The 16,110-nt window shown below is 42.8% G+C and overlaps 2 protein-coding genes across 4 annotated transcripts in view; one reads left to right on the top strand and one right to left on the bottom strand.

The window, feature by feature from the left end:
- Positions 1–15,475, top strand: part of LOC134336935 (derlin-2-like) — a 99,003-nt gene extending 83,528 nt beyond the window's left edge. Inside the window, exons 7-8 of one of the 2 annotated variants that reach the window (XR_010015907.1) lie at positions 10,808–10,883; positions 15,252–15,475. Coding sequence is in view for 1 of the 2 variants with exons in the window: in XM_063031614.1 (XP_062887684.1) it covers positions 15,252–15,294 (43 nt within the window). In the remaining variant the exon portion in view is untranslated. The remainder of the gene's footprint in view (positions 1–10,807; positions 10,884–15,251) is intronic. The other variant, XM_063031614.1, reaches the window with a different exon arrangement.
- LOC134336934 (SWI/SNF-related matrix-associated actin-dependent regulator of chromatin subfamily B member 1) overlaps positions 1–16,110 on the bottom strand; it is a 118,700-nt gene that overhangs the window by 24,073 nt on the left and 78,517 nt on the right. For both annotated transcript variants that reach the window (XM_063031609.1, XM_063031610.1), the window contains exons 6-7: positions 9,134–9,300; positions 5,946–6,136 (exon numbers count right to left, since the gene is read on the bottom strand). In XM_063031609.1, coding sequence (XP_062887679.1) covers positions 5,946–6,136; positions 9,134–9,300 — 358 coding nt within the window. The remainder of the gene's footprint in view (positions 1–5,945; positions 6,137–9,133; positions 9,301–16,110) is intronic.

Here is a 16,110-nt window from a genome sequence, read left to right as displayed (position 1 = left end):
TGAAAAGACTGGCAGGAAGGCAAAGGGGGCGACATTGCTACATTGGTAAAAAATGAAATCAAATCATTAGAAAGAGGTGACATAGGGTTGGAAGGCATTGTATCATTGTGGTTACAGCTAAGGAACTACAATTGTAAAAAGACCCTGATAGGAGTTGAATACAGACCACCCTCCCCAAACACAAGTAAGGATGTGGCCTACAAATTACAACTGAAGACAGAAAATGTATGCCAAAAGTGCAATGTTACAACAGTCATGGAAGACTTCAATATGCAGAAAATCCGGTTGGTGTTGGATTCCAGAAGGGAACATTTCTAGAGTGCCTATGAGATGGCTTTTTCGAGCTACTTGTGGATGAGCCCACTAGGGGATCAGTTATTCAAGAATGGGTATTGTACAATGAACCAGAATTGATCAGAAGCTTAAGGTAAAAGAGCCCTTAGGGGACGTGATCATAATGTGACTGAATTCACCCTGAAATTTGAGAAAAAGCTAAAGTCATATATATATCAGTATTACGTGGAGTAAAGGGAATTACAGAGCCATGAGAGAGGAGTTGGCCAGAATTAATTGGAAAACAACACTGACAGGGATAATGGCAGAGCAGCAATGGCTGGAATTTCTGGAAGCAATTCAGAGGGCACAGGATATATACACCCCAAAGAGGAAGAAGGATTTTAAAAGAAAGATGACACAACCATAGCTAACAAGAGGTCAAAGCCAACATAAAAGCCAAAGAGGGAGCATGTAATAGAGCAAAATTTAGTGGGAAGTTAAGAGGATTGGAAAACTTTTAAAAACTAACAGAAGGCAACTAAAGAAGTTATAAGATAAAGATGGAATATGAAAGTAAGCTAGCCAACAATATTAAAGAGGATACTAAAAGTTTCTTCAGATACATAGAGTGTAAGAGAGAGGTGAGAGTGGATATCAGACTGCTGGAAAACAATGCTGGAGAGGTAGTAGTGGGGGACAACTAAATGACAGACGGATTGAATAGGTATTTTGCACCAGTCTTCACTGTGGAAGACACTAACGGTATAGAAGTTCCTGGTGTCAGGGGTCATGAAGTGTGTGAAGTTACTATAACTAGAGAGAAACTGAAAGGTCTGAAGATAGATAAATCACCCTGACTAGATGGTATACAGCCCAGAGTTCCGAAAGAGGTGGCTGAAGAGATTGTGGAAGCATTAGTAGTGATCTTTCAAAAATCACTTGATTCTGGACTGGTTCTGGAAGGCTGGAAAACTACAAATGTCACTCCACTCTTCAAGGGAGGGAGGCAGAAGAAAGAAAACTCTTGGCCAGTTAGTCTGACCTCAGTGATTGGGAAGATGTAGAAGTCCATTATTAAGGAATAGGTCCCAGGGTACTTGCAGGCACATGACTAAACGGGTCGTAGTCAGCATGGCTTCCTCAAAGGAAAATCCTGCCTGACAAATCTGCTGGAATTCCCATGGTAGGAGAGTCTAAGACTAGAGGACACAGCCTCAGAATAGAGGGGCATCCTTTTAGAACAGAGATGAAGAGGAATTTCTTTAGCCAGTGAGTGCTGAATGTGGAATTTTTTGCCACAGGCAGCTGTGGAGGCCAAGTCTTTATGTATATTTAAGGTAGAGGTTAATAGATTCTTGATTGGTCAGGGTATGAAGAGATACGGGGAGAAGGCAGGTGATTGGGGCTAAGGAAAACTGGATCAGCCATAATGAAATGGCAGAGCAGGCTCGAAGGGGCAAATGGCCTAATTCAGCTCCTATATCTTTTGGTCTTATGGTCTAAGTGAGGCAAAGTGGCATCAACTTCATGGACCCTGTACAGATCACAGATTACCGTCCTGAGGCAAATCAGAAGGGATAGAGCCCCACGGCCTGACAAGATGTTCCTCTCAGACCCTTAGGGAGACAAGTGCAGAAACTGCCAGAGCCGTAGCAGAGATATTAAAGTCATCTTCAGCAACAGGTGAAGTCTCAGAGGATTGGAGGATAGGCAATGTTGTTCCATTGATTCCAATGATCTGGATGATAATGTGGTTAACTGGATCAGCAAATTTGTGGACAACACCAAGATTGGGAGTGGACAGTAAGGAAGACTATCATGACTTGCAGTGGGATTTGGACTGGCTGAAAAATGGCAGGTGGATTTTAATGCAGGCAAATGTGAGGGGTTGCACTTCGGTGGGACCAACCAGGGTAGGTCTTACACAGTGAAATGGTAGGGCACTAAGGAGTGTAGTAGAACAAAGTGATCTGGGAATATAAGTCGATAATTCATTTAAAGTGGCGACACATGTTGATGGGGTTGTAAAGACCTTTTGGCATATTGGCCTTCATAAATCAAAGTATTGAATACAAGACATGGGATGTTATGTTGAAGTGGTATTGGTGAGGCCTGATTTGGAGTATTGTGTACAGATTTTATCACCTACAAAATGTAAATATGGCAAAATGTAAATATGGATGAAAGGGCTGGCTCCCGCTTATATCACAGACCTCCTAACCCTTTATTCTACTTCTAGGTCCCTCAGGTCGGCTGATTTGGGGCTCCTGGCTGTCCTGCGATCTAAACTTAAGCTCAGGGGGTGACTGCGCTTTTGCTGTTGTAGCCCCGAGACGCTGGAACAGCATTCTCCTCCCTATCAGATCTGCCTCCTCCATCAACTCTTTTAAATCCAGGCTCAAATCTTACTTATATTCACTAGTGTTTGAATCCTCCTGATGTGGCTGATTTTTGGCTTGTGCCTAAGCCCTTGTGTTGTTTCTTTTGTGCCTATAAGCTGTTTGCCTTATTGGTTATGTCTGCGTTTCTCGTATTTGTAACTTTAGCTATTCTGCTCTGATCTGAACAGCACTTTGGTCAACGTGGGCTGTTTTTAAATGTGCTATATAAAAAAATTTGACTTGACTTGACTTGAAAGAGTACAGAGAAAATTTACAAGCATATTACTGGGTCTGGAGGACCTCAAGTTATATGGAAAAATTGACTTTATTCCTTGCAACATCAAAGAGGAGATTTAATAGAGTTATGCAAAATTATGAGGGGTATAGATCAGGTAAATGCAAGTAAGTTTTTTCCACTAAGGTTGGGTGGGGCTTCAAGCAGAGGATATGGGTTAAGAGTGAAGGATGAAAAGTTTAAGGGGAATATGAGGGAAACTTCTTCACTCAAGAGTGTGGAATGAGCTGCCAGCACAAGTGCTGCATGTGAACTAGATTTCAATGTTTAAGAGAAGTTTGGATAGGTACATGGATGGTAGGGATATGGTCAGGGTACAGGTTGAAGGGAGTAGGCAGTTTAAATGTCTCAGTGTGGACTAGATAGGCCGAAGGGTTGGTTTTTGTGCTCTACTTTTCTATGACTTTATGACCAATTAACCTACCAACCGCTATGTCTTTGGACTGTGGGATGAAACGGATGCACTCAGAGGAAACCCACTCTGTCATGGGGAGAACATACAGCGGTACTGTCACCTGTACTGTAAAGCACTGTGCTAACCACTATGTTATTGAGCCGCCCAAAAAAAGAGGAAGTTGATATGTCCTTGATTAGTAAGGGTGTCAAAGGTTATGGGGAGAAGACAGGAGAATGGCATTAAGAGGGGTCATAAATTGGCCATGATAGAATGGTAGAGCAGACTCAAGGGGTTGAATGGTCTAATTCTGCTCCAGTGTGTTATGGATATATGGAACAAGCCAGAGATAGCTGTAGAGGCAGGGACAATTGCAATATTTAAAAGACATTTAGTATATCAATAGAAAAGGTTTAGATGGATGCAAATGTAAATGGGACTAGTTCATACAGACACCTTATTGGCAAGGATGATTTGGGTCAAAGGATCTGTTGCCATGCTGTATAACTCTGTGACTCTATAACTATATAGCACATAATCAGACCCTTCAGCCCGCCATGTCTATACCAACCATGGTACCATTTTAAATGCACATGCTCCATAACCCTCCATTCCCTGAATGTTTGTGTCTGTCTGAAAGCCTCTTAAACATTATAATGATACCTGCCTCCGCTATCCCACAAGCACATTCCAGGAACCCACCACAACTGTACAAGAAAATTTGCTCCACATCTCTTCTTTCAACTTGCCCCCTCTCCCCTTAAGTGCATATTCTCTAGTCTTCTCAACCCTGGGAAAAATATACTAGCTGTCTATCTATGCCCCTCAATCTTGTAAATTTATGTTAGGTCTCCCTTAGCCTCAACCACTCAAGGGTAAATAACCCAACTTTGTCCAACCACCCCTTCAGCACATCCTCTAATCCAGGCATCATCCGAGTAAAAACTTTTCTGCACCCCTTCCAAAGCCACCACATAAGACGACCAGAAATGAAAGCAATACTCCAGATGCAGCCCAACAACGTCTTGAAAAAGCTGCAGTATAGCTTCCTAATTCTTGAACTCAGTGTTTTGACTAATAAAAGCAAGTGTGCCATATGCCTTCTTTACCCATCAACCTGTGCAGCCAGTTAGACCCCAAGATCCCTCTGTACATTAATGCTGTTAAGCATCATGATATAATAACACACTATCCCTTTACATTTGATCTCCCAAAGTGCAACACTTCAACTTGGTCAGATTAAACTGTGTCTCCATTTCTCAACAATATCTGCAACTGATCTGTATCCTTTGGCAATCCTCCACACTATCCATAATGTCACAATCTTTTTATCAACTGCAAAATTACTAAGCCACTCATCCACATTTTCAACCAAATCACTTATAAATATTATAAACATCAGAGATCCCAGTATGGATTACTGCAAAGCACCCCAAATCACGGACCTCCAGCCAGAATAAGTCCCATTGACCACATTCCTCTACCTTCTCTGAGCAAGCCAATTCTGAATCCAAATGCCCATATCACCATGTTTGAGTCTACCATGTGGAACCTTATCAAACACTTTACTTAAAAGCCATGTAGACAACATCTACTGTCCCCCTTGATATCAACATGCCCTAGAATATTAACATACACCTCCCTGATCTCTATCATCCAGCAGTCTCTGCCTCACTCCCATCCAGGCTTCATCTGATCATCATCCCACCTCAGCTGGTACCACTTATCATCTATCAATTCCTGCCTCACCTCTATAAACCATCTCCCCTCTGCATCAGGACTGCGTGTAGAGCCTCAAACTGAAACAGCAACTGTTCCTCTACCTTCTTAGATGCTGCCTTCTGAGTTCTTCTTTTGCTCCAGATTCCAGCAAATGTAGTGTACTGTGACTCCCTTCTCAACCTCCCTACCTGGTCTACCCAAGCTCAGCCAATGTTGCACATTCCCATACTCTGTCAGCTAGTTCATTACCTTTCTCAGGGAAACAGAGAGAAATTGAATCAGGGATTAAAATCTTGATTCCAGCAGCAGTTGATTGACTTGTGTCATACTACGAGATGTACAGATATGGTCCATTGTCCTCAGAAAATAGGGCACACCTGGCCTGTGCCTTCTCAGTTTTCCAGCGGCAAACAATTCAACACTCAGAGAGCAGACACACCTCCAGTCACCAGTGCTGCAGACCTAAGAAGGAGGGGGATATTAACCCACACAAGGGGCTCCAATTCTGACAGGAAAACAATCTGGCAATCCGGGAAGAGCTGTCATCAGCAGAATATGACAAGGGAGCATGTGGGTCTTCACCACTGAACGATCTTCAGTGAAAGAGATGACCCATGTTTGCTGATGACAATGAGCAGAGTGCTACAGCAAGCCGTGCGGATAAGAACAGAATCTCTCAAGGTGGGACTAACTGAACCAGTAAAATGATGGCATCTGAATCTTAATGTAGTAAACTGTTTAGGCCATTTACTTTGGAGGCAACTGTAAAGAATGTGAAGCTGAGAAGAGCAGAGGAACTGGGAAACTTAGGAGTCAACAGACACATGCAAGAAAACGTTAACATGTGCCAACCATTGTCAGCAGAGAGCAGCCATACCTGAAGGCGTACGTGCGCTGATGCCAGCTCAGCTGGCCTCTGATGCTGTAAGCGATGGTGGTGACAAATTCTCCTCCCAGACCCAACTCGGAGCACAGCTTCAGAGCAAACTTCTCGGGTGAATTCTCCCTCTCTGACATGTCCCACTCAAACTGATCCACCAGAGAGATGTTTCCCACGTGGATGTTCAGCTGCACAAAGCAATGCTTCGGTTATTGCCCAGATCCAACCAGCCCAGTGCTTCAGGAAGCCTCATCCCACATGCTCAATGTGCCTCCCTTCCTTGTGATTAACAGACCGCAGGCTTCATGTGGTGACCACCAACTCCACTATTGTACTTAGCACAATCACATCTGGGTTCCTACTCAACAACTACCTATGTTCCTACAGTATAGGGAGGATGTGGTTAAAGCTAGAGAAGGTGCTGCTTTTGGGGGCTTGAGTTATAAGGAGAGACCAGACAGGATGATACTGTTTTCCCTGGAGCAAAGAAGGTCAAAGGGCAACCACATTAAAGGTTTATAAACCCATGAAGGGCATAAAAAGGTGAATGGTCACAGTTTATTACCCAGGGACGAGCATAGAACACTACAGCACAGGAACAGGCCCTTCGGCCCATGATGTTGTGGCAAGCTACTTAGCTTGTAATTATACAGTTAACTAATCCCTTCTGCCTACACAATGTCCACAACCCTCCATTCTCTGCACATTCATGTGCCTATCCTCTTAAACACCTCTATTGTATCTGCCTCCACTACCAACCCTGGTGCATTCCAGGCAATCACCACTCTTATGTGAAAAATTTAGCTTGCACCTCTCCTTTGAACTTTCCATTCTCACCTGAAGTGCATGCTTTCCAGTAGTAGACATTTCAATCCTAGGAGAGAGATACCAGCTGTCTATTTTTTCTATGCCTCTAATAATCTTATACACTCCAAAGAAAAGAAGCTAAGTTTGCCCAACCATTTTTTTTAACAGAATATACCTTCTAATCCAAGCAGCATCTGGATAAACCTCTGCTGCATCTCTCCATACCCTCCACAGCATTCCCATAATGGGGCAGCCAGAACTGAATGCAATATTTCAGATGTGGCCTAGCCAGAACTTTATAAAACATGCCTTCATTAGTACCCTATCAACCTGTGCAGCCACTTTCAGGGAACTATGGACATGAATCCCACTCTGTATAACAATACTATTAAGGGTCCTACCATTTTACATTTAATCTCCTAAAATGCAAAACCTCACAATTCGCTGGATTAAACTCCTAAATCAAAAGAGGTGTAATTAAGCTGAGAGGAGGAAAGCTTTAAAAAGGAACCGAGGAACAAGGTTTTCAGAGAGAAGATGATGGATATATGGAATGAGCTGCCAGAGGAAGTGGTAGAGGTGGGTACAAACACAATTTTTAAAAGACATTTGGATGGGCACATGGATAGGAATTGTTTAGAGGGTATAGGCCAAACAGAGGCAAATAGGGCAAGTCAGGAAGGCACCTTGTTTGGCCAAGATGAGATGAACCACAGGGTCTCTTTCCATGCTGTATGGCTCTACATCTACATAAATTCTGGGTCAACAGGTCATTAATTACTGAGTGATGACCCGACTAGAACAGACACTTGAGAACAATTACTACTCCTTAAGTGCCTTTTCTGACTAAGACTGCCAAGCTGCGACCATACCTTGCACTGAATGTCAGTAAAGCCAAAGAACTGACTGTGGACCAGGAAAGGGAAGATGAGGGAACACACACCAACTCTGACTGAGGAATCATCAGTGGAAGAGGTGAGCATTTTCAAGTTCCTGGGCATCTCTGAAGATCTATCCTGGGCCCAACATTTTTATGCACTTACAAAGAAGACATGACAGCAGCTACATTTCATTAGGGGATTGAGGACACTTGTTATGTCACCAAACACTCTTGCAAAGTTTTTTTACAGATGTACATCACCATCACCCTATGGTACGGAGGGGCCACTGCACAGGATTGGGAAAAGCTACAGAAAGTTGCAAACTCAGCCAGCTCCATCATGGCCATTAGCCTCCTCAGCATCGAGGAGATCTTCAAAAGACGACGCATCAGAAAGGCAACATTCATCATTAAGAACCCTCACCACCCAAGACAAGCCCACTTCTCAATGCTACCATCAAGGAGGAGACACGGGAGCCTGAAAACACATACTCAACGTTTTGGTAACAGCTTTTTCCTCTGAATGGACAATGAACCAATGTATATTATCTCACTATTTTTTCTTTCTTTTTTTGTTCTCTTTTTACACAACTTAATTATATATATTCCTTATTGTGACTTATAGGTTTTTATTATTATGTATTGTAATGTACTGCTGCTGTAAAACAACAAATTTCATGATGTATGCCAGTGATCTGATTCTGAACCTGTTGATCAACCACGGACTACATACTGTCAATACAGTTTAAGCACCAAGGAAGCCAAAGCCTTCCATTCAACTACTGAACCACGGAATCAGAAGATGGAATCTCGTTACAACCCAGTGCACACTACATTTTTGTGGAATCATTTTTCCTCTGGGTTCTTCCCATGAAGAGCTTCCAATTTAGAATACAATGTTAGAGGGGTATGAGTCAAATGCAGGCAGGTGGGACTAGCTGAGGAAGGCACTGTGATCGGCATGGACGTGTTAGGCCAAAGGGGCTGTTTCAGTGCTGTATGACTCTATGATTCAACTCCATCACAACACAGTGACAGAGCTAGGCTTCCAAAGAAAAATCAGAGGCAGGCCTTCAGGCCATGCCAAAGTAAACTTTTCAATGAAGGGTTTAGTGATGTTGGTTATGAAGTAGATGCAGTGATTTGGGGAGCACAGCATTGCTGACCTGGGTGAGGATTTCCAGGACTCTCTCCGAGGAAGGCACAGTGTTGGAGCTGCAGCATTCAAAGGCGCCCAGCCTGGAGAGGGTCTGGTCACTCTGAGCTGATTGGAAGCTCCAACACCTCCGGCCATTCCAGAGCTAGTCATTCCAACAGTCCAGATACAATCACGATACACCACGTCCTGGCAACCTTCACTTGCTGTATCAATGTGGCATCAATTTCAAAGGAGCCATGACACGTGATGTGGTGCTTCACCAGCTGGACTCAAGCTGTGCAGCATGGAGCTGTGAGCTGAACACATCCAGACAAGATGAGAAGATAATTTTGGGCTCACCTTGATGATGACTCTCTGATCCGATTGATCCTCCAGTATGGTGTCCATCGGGTAGGAATCAATCTGCTGGCGAATCGCTGAAGCAATGGCAGGGACAAAGGTCAAAGGGTTCAAATCCAGGTCGTCACACAAAATCTCAGCAAACATCTCTGGGGTCATTAACTTCTCTGTAAAGGATACAAGACACGGGCTGTGAACAGGAAAACCATAACCCAGAGCCTGATACCAATCCTAGTCAGAGAACACTACAGCACAGAAACTGGCCCTTCAGCCCAAACAGTCCATGCTGAACTGTTCGTTTGCACAGTCCTACCAACCTGCACCCAGGCTATGGCCTTCTATAACTCTCCCATTAAAGTACCCATCCAAATTTAAATATTGAAATCAAACCCGCATCCACCACTTCCGCTGGCAGCGCATTCCATATTTCACATTCTCACCAACCTGTGAGTGAAGACATCCCCCCTTATGCTCACCTTAAACATTTCACCTTTAATCCTTAAACCATGACCTCTAATTCTAGTCTCACCCAACCTCAATGGAAAAAGCCTGCTTGCATTTACCCTATCTATACCCCTCATAAATTTGTGTACCTCGATCAAATCTCCCCTCAATCTTCTACATTCCAGGGAATAAAGTCCAAATACATTTAACCTTTCCCTATAAATCAAGTCTTCAGGTCCCACAAACATCCTTGTAAATTTTTTCTGCATTCTTTCAATCTTATTGATATCTTTCCTGTGGGTACTATAGGTGACTAGAACTGCACACAATACTCTAACCTAACTTAGACCTCACCAACGTCTTATAAACTTCAACATAACACCCCAACTCCTGTACTCACTCCTCTTGATTTATGAAGGCCAATATGCCAAAACCTCTTCATAACCTTTGCTATCTGTGACACCACTTTCAAAGAATTATGGATCTGTATTCCTAGATACCTCTATCTACTGCATTCCTCTGTGCTCTACTGCTCACCATTCAAGTCCTATCCTTGTTTGTCCTCCAAAACTGTAACACCTTACACTTGACAGCATTAAATTCCATCTGCCATTTTCCAGCCTATTTTTCCAGCTGATCCAGTTCCCTCTGCATGTAATGATAGCCTTCCTTGTTGTTCACCTTGAAGCCTTGCTTCCATGTAGACAACATCCACAGCAACTTCTCTGTTAACCTCCTCAAAAAACTCTACAATATTGATTAGACTAGATCTACCATGCACAAAGCTACATTGACTATCCCTAATCAGTCTCTCTCTATCCAAATACAGTGGATTCCAATTAATTGGGACACACCAGGACCAGTATGTTTTGGCCCAATTAAGCAATTGTCTCAATTAATGGAAGTTTCATTGAAATAGTGAAAATGGTATAAAACAGTCAAACTATGGATGTGAAAAGATAAAATCACCTACCATCACAACCTTCTGTTTCTTGCAACAGTCTCTGCCTCCATACCCCAAAACCTCATCCTTAATAATGGACTCCAACATCTTTCTAATCACTGAGGCCAGGATAACTGACCTATAATTTCCTTTCTTCTCCCTTTTTCTCTTCTTAAAGAGCGGAGTGACATTTGCAATTTTCTAGTCCTCTGGAACCATTCCAGATCTAGTGATTCTCGAAAGATCATTCCTAATGCCTTCACAATCTCTTCCACTACCTCTTTCAGAATGTGATACAATAAGCCGAAGTCATCATGGTTTACTTGTCTGACAGATCTGTTGGAATTCTTTGAGGAAATAAAGGTAAGACAGACTAAGGAGATCCAGTGAATATTGTTTACTTGTATTTTCAGAAGGTCTTTGACAAGTTGCCACATATAAGACAAGACCATAAGACAAAGGAGCAGAAGTCAGCCATTTGGCCCATCGAGTCTGCTCCGCCATTTTATCGTGAGCTGATCCATTCTCCCATTTAGTCCCACTCCCCCGCCTTCTCACCATAACCTTTGATGCCCTGGCTACTCAGATACCTATCAATCTCTGCCTTAAATACACCCAATGACTTGGCCTCCACTGCTGCCCGTGGCAACAAATTCCGTAGATTCACCACCCTCTGACTAAAAAAATTTCTTCGCATTTCTGTTCTGAATGGGCGCCCTTCAATCCTGAAGTCGTGCCCTCTCGTACTAGACTCCCCCATCATGGGAAACAACTTTGCCACATCCACTCTGTCCATGCCTTTCAACATTCAAAATGTTTCTATGAGGTCCCCCCTCATTCTTCTAAACTCCAAGGAGTACAGTCCAAGAGTGGACAAACGTTCCTCATATGTTAACCCTCTCATTCCTGGAATCATTCTAGTGAATCTTCTCTGAACCCTCTCCAACGTCAGCACATCCTTTCTTAAATAAGGAGCCCAAAACTGCACACAGTACTCCAAGTGAGGTCTTACCAGCGCCTTATAGAGCCTCAACATCACATCCCTGCTCCTATACTCTATTCCTCTAGAAATGAATGCCAGCATTGCATTCGCCTTCTTCACCACCGACTCAACCTGGAGGTTAACTTTAAGAGTCTCCTGCACGAGGACTCCCAAGTCCTGTTGCATTTCAGAACTTTGAATTCTCTCCCCATTTAAATAATAGTCTGCCCGTTTATTTCTTCTACCAAAGTGCATAACCATACACTTTCCAACATTGTATTTTATTTGCCACTTCTCTGCACATTCTCCCAATCTATCCAAGTCTCTCTGCAGACTCTCTGTTTCCTCAGCACTACCAGCCCCTCCACCTATCTTTGTATCATCAGCAAACTTAGACACAAAGCCATCCATTCCATAATCCAAATCGTTGATGTACAACGTAAAAAGAAGCGGCCCCAACATGGTCTCTGTGGAACACCACTGGTAACCGGCAGCCAACCAGAATAGGATCCCTTTATTCCCACTCTCTGTTTCCTGAATTGATGGCTTTGTGTGTGGCCAAGTTTGCAGATGATACAATGAGTGTAACATGCTGCAAGGTTTCACTACTAATGTAATGGCCTCTCTGTAATGGTAATGATTTCACTGTAGCTGCAATGTTTGGGTGATGACTAGAGATAACGAGGTATGTTAGCCAATGAGTGGGATGTTCTTTCTTGTGTGTCTGGGGGAGGGATTTTGCAGTCTTTTGTCAGGGAGCAATGAAGCGAGAGGATGCGAATGGAGAGAGTTGGTAGACCGCTGGACAGTGTGGACTGAGACTGAGGAGCGAGGGTCCGAGGGTAGGCTATACGGAGGAGGACGACGGGAACAAATGGACGACACTATGAGCTCCAACATTTGCACATAAGACTGTTTCATGAGAATGGGCCCTTTTCCTTTTTTCCTTTACTAACCATATGGTAAAATTAAGAATTATAAAGCTCAATCATTTAATCGCATATTGTGTACTGTTTGTTATTTCGTGGTACTGATTTGTGACAGGGAACACATTGCACAGCATCCACCCAAATGAGGTTTCTTAAATTTGGCCAAGCCAGGGGCTATCATCCCCTAGATTAAGCCGCTAGCCGAACCAAGGGTTACAGATAGGTGGAGGGACAAGTAGTGTTGAGGAGGCAGGGAGTCTGAAGGAGGACTTAGACAGATTAAGAGAATGAACAAAGAAGTGGGCAGATCGAATATAGTGCAGGGAAGTGTATTGTCATACACTTTGGTAGAAGAAAAGAAAGGGTTGACTATTTTCTAAATGGAGTGAAAGTTCAAAAATCAATGGTGTAAAGGGAATTGAGAGTACTCGTGCAATATTTCTTAAAGGTTAACTTGCAGACTGAGTCATTGGTAAATGCAGTGTAGGCATTCGTTTTAAGAGGACTAGAATGTAAGAGCAAGTATGTAATCCTGAGGCTTTATAGGGCATTGGTCAGACTGCACTTGGAGTACTGTGAGCAGCTTTAGGCTTCTTATCTAGGAGATGTGCTGGAATTGGAAAGGGTCAATGTATGAGGAGTGTTTGATGGCTTTGGGAAGAATGAGGGGGGATCTCATTGAAACCTATCAAACATTGAAAGGCCTAGAGTGTACATGGAGAGAATGCTTCCTATAGCAGGGTTATCTAGGACCAGAAGGCACAGCCTCAGAATAGAGAAATGTCTATTTAGAACAGAGATGAGAAGGGATTTCTTTAGCCAGAGGGTGGTGAATCTGTGAAATTTATTGCCACAGACAACTGTGGAGGCCAAGTCACCGAGTATGTTTAAAGCAGAAGTTGATAAGTTCTTGATTAGTCAGGGCACAGAGGTTAGGAGAGAAGGCAGAATGAGATTGAGGTGAAACACAGTGAAAGCCAAAGTGACTTGGATTAGATGGGCCAAATAGCCTGTTTCTATGCTGTAATGCTTTATGACTCTAAATATCTCTCAGAGTAGCCAATCATTGGAATTCCCTGCCCCGGGGTGGTGGAAGCCACCCACCAATGATTATTGGATACATTTAAGGTTAGGAATTACATGAAAAATGTATGAGGGATGTATTAACAGGGTAACTGGAGAATATCAACTGGTTGCTGGGATCTGCGTTACTCCCTGCGGCCCCTGTTCCTGGGATCACCACTCTCAGGACCCCATTCCAGTATTTGCTTTAAAATCACCCCTTTCAGTTTCCTGCACTCCCTCAATAATACTTCAAATAAGAAGTGTATGGAGAATCAGTAAAATAACTTCAGACTGCCTGTATAATCTGTGGGTCTGGTACCAAAGACCCAAATGTGCCAGATTCACAGAATTTCAGTGTATTTGGATTTTTAGGTTTTGACATCGTCCAACATTAAAAGCTAGTCAGCAATATTAGAGAACGTTGAATTAGAAAATCAGCACTGATGCTGATTAATAGGATGAAAGTAAGGTGTCTGTCCCTCCCCAGATTAAGGCTACAAATGAGGTCCTCTACTTGGGTATTAAAGTTAATACTTTCCTATCATCTGTGGCTAAAACAAATTACTCTTTAATTTTGAAAAAAATAGAAGAAGATATTAATAGATGGAGACACCTGCCAGCATCAGTCCCAGCCCGTATATCGGTCATTAAAATGAACATGTCACCCCGCATTAATTTTATCAGCTAAATGATCCCACTTGCGCCTCCAGCAGGATATTGGCAAAAACTGGACTCCTTACTACGATGCTATGTTTGGAACAGTAAAGTGGTCAGCTCTACAATTCAAAAAGTTGGATGGGGGATTGGCATGTCCAAATTTTAAATTGTATCACTGGGCATTTGTATTAAAAAGTCTTAGCTATTGGATGGAGGAGGATAAAGTTTCATCATGGAAAAATATAGAACAAGAGCTAATAATAGCACCAATATGGTTGAAGGACTTTCTCCTTATAGGTATGACTACCAAAAAATGTGATTTGTATTACGGTCCAATTTTAACCCATATGCTACAAGTGTTTAGAGCAGCAGAAAAATTCCTAAAATTTAAAAGCGTATGGTGCAAATCATCGCCATTATGGAACAATAATCATCTTCTATCTGGGGGGAACCATTCACTAGCAGAACTTGGGAGGATAAAGGTATCACTACTCTTCAAGATATTAATGGGGCAAGTACTATCCTTAGCTTTCAAGAACTGATATCTCGATATAATATTGATAAACACTCTCTTTTCTTCTACTTCAGAGTAAGATCAGCTTGTAAAGCCTACGGCATTCCCTTGGGGTCAGATTTAAAGGACCATCCCATTTTAAGTTGGATACAGAGTGCTCCAGGACAGATAGTGTCATAAATCTATAATAAATTAAACTCCCAGAAATATATGCCCACATCAGGATTGAAAGCCCGGGATAGGGACATATCTGAATTGGGACAAGACTTAGACTGGGATGCGATTTGGGATAATGCTGCCAGTGCTTCGAGAAATCCAAATCATCGGTATATACACTTGAAATTTGTCATAGAGCATATTTAACACCGAGAATTAGACATCAAATGAGACTGGTTCCTGACCCATATTGCTCATTTTGCCCCCACAGAACCGTTGGCTCTTTTATACATGTTGTATGGGAATGTCCAAGGGTTTTTGGTTTGTGGGGGAAGGTTATCAGTACTCTTACAGAACTCTCAGGGTACAATTACCAATGGACCCTGCTGTACATCTTCTAAATGATGACTCCCACCTTTCCCTTACAGAACAAACACGCAAGGTCTGGCTGGCAGGCCTGACTGTAGCTAAGAAGATTGTAGTCCAGCGTTGGAAACCTCCCCATGATATTTCAAATACTCACTGGCTTCGGAGCTTTTTGGACATTTCTCACCTGGAACTTTCATCAGCGAGAGTAAATGATGCACGACCAAACACAATCTTAATGTGGACAAATTTGATATCTAACTTAAAAGATCTTTTGTTAAAATAGGAATGCGTTGTCTGTGTATGCACTACTATTCAGTCGGTTGCTGGAGGGGAGAGGGATGGGGGAGAGAGGGGTGGAGGGGAGATGGTGATGAAGGTTGGGGGGGTAGCTGGGATAAACAGTCAAAATGTAATTGGCAACTGGTTGTATTGAATGTAATTTGTTGGTGTTGCAATTTAAAAAATTAGTAATAATGAAAAAAAAGAGAACATTGAATTGGGACTAAGGTACCGGCATGGTTTGTCAGTTGACAAACAGCACAGGGAATAAATGTGCCTTTTTAGGCTATAGTGGTGAACAGAGGCATAATACAGGAATAGGTGCTTGGGCTCAACACAATAAGGGGAGGTCACATCCAAGTTTGCCAACAATACAGACTGGGATTGTGAACTGTGAAAGGATGCAAAAAGTCTTCAAGATGATTTTGACAAGTTGAGTGAATGAGTAAATACAAGGGATCCAGGACTGCTTGGAGACATGGGAAGTGACCCACTTTGGCAGGAAAAACAATGTGGTGATGGATTGGGAAAGACCAATGTGAGAAGGGCCTGCAGGTACAGCAAGCAGTTAAAGTGGTAAACAGTGTGTTGGCATTCACTGCACAGAAGCGAGAAAGTCAGGGAAACCACAGCTGGAGA

This window comes from Mobula hypostoma, chromosome 23, assembly GCF_963921235.1.
Source record: "Mobula hypostoma chromosome 23, sMobHyp1.1, whole genome shotgun sequence".
NCBI lineage: Eukaryota > Metazoa > Chordata > Chondrichthyes > Myliobatiformes > Myliobatidae > Mobula > Mobula hypostoma.
The sequence above is the reverse complement of the archived record's forward strand: the minus strand, read 5'-3'. Positions and strand labels throughout refer to the sequence as shown.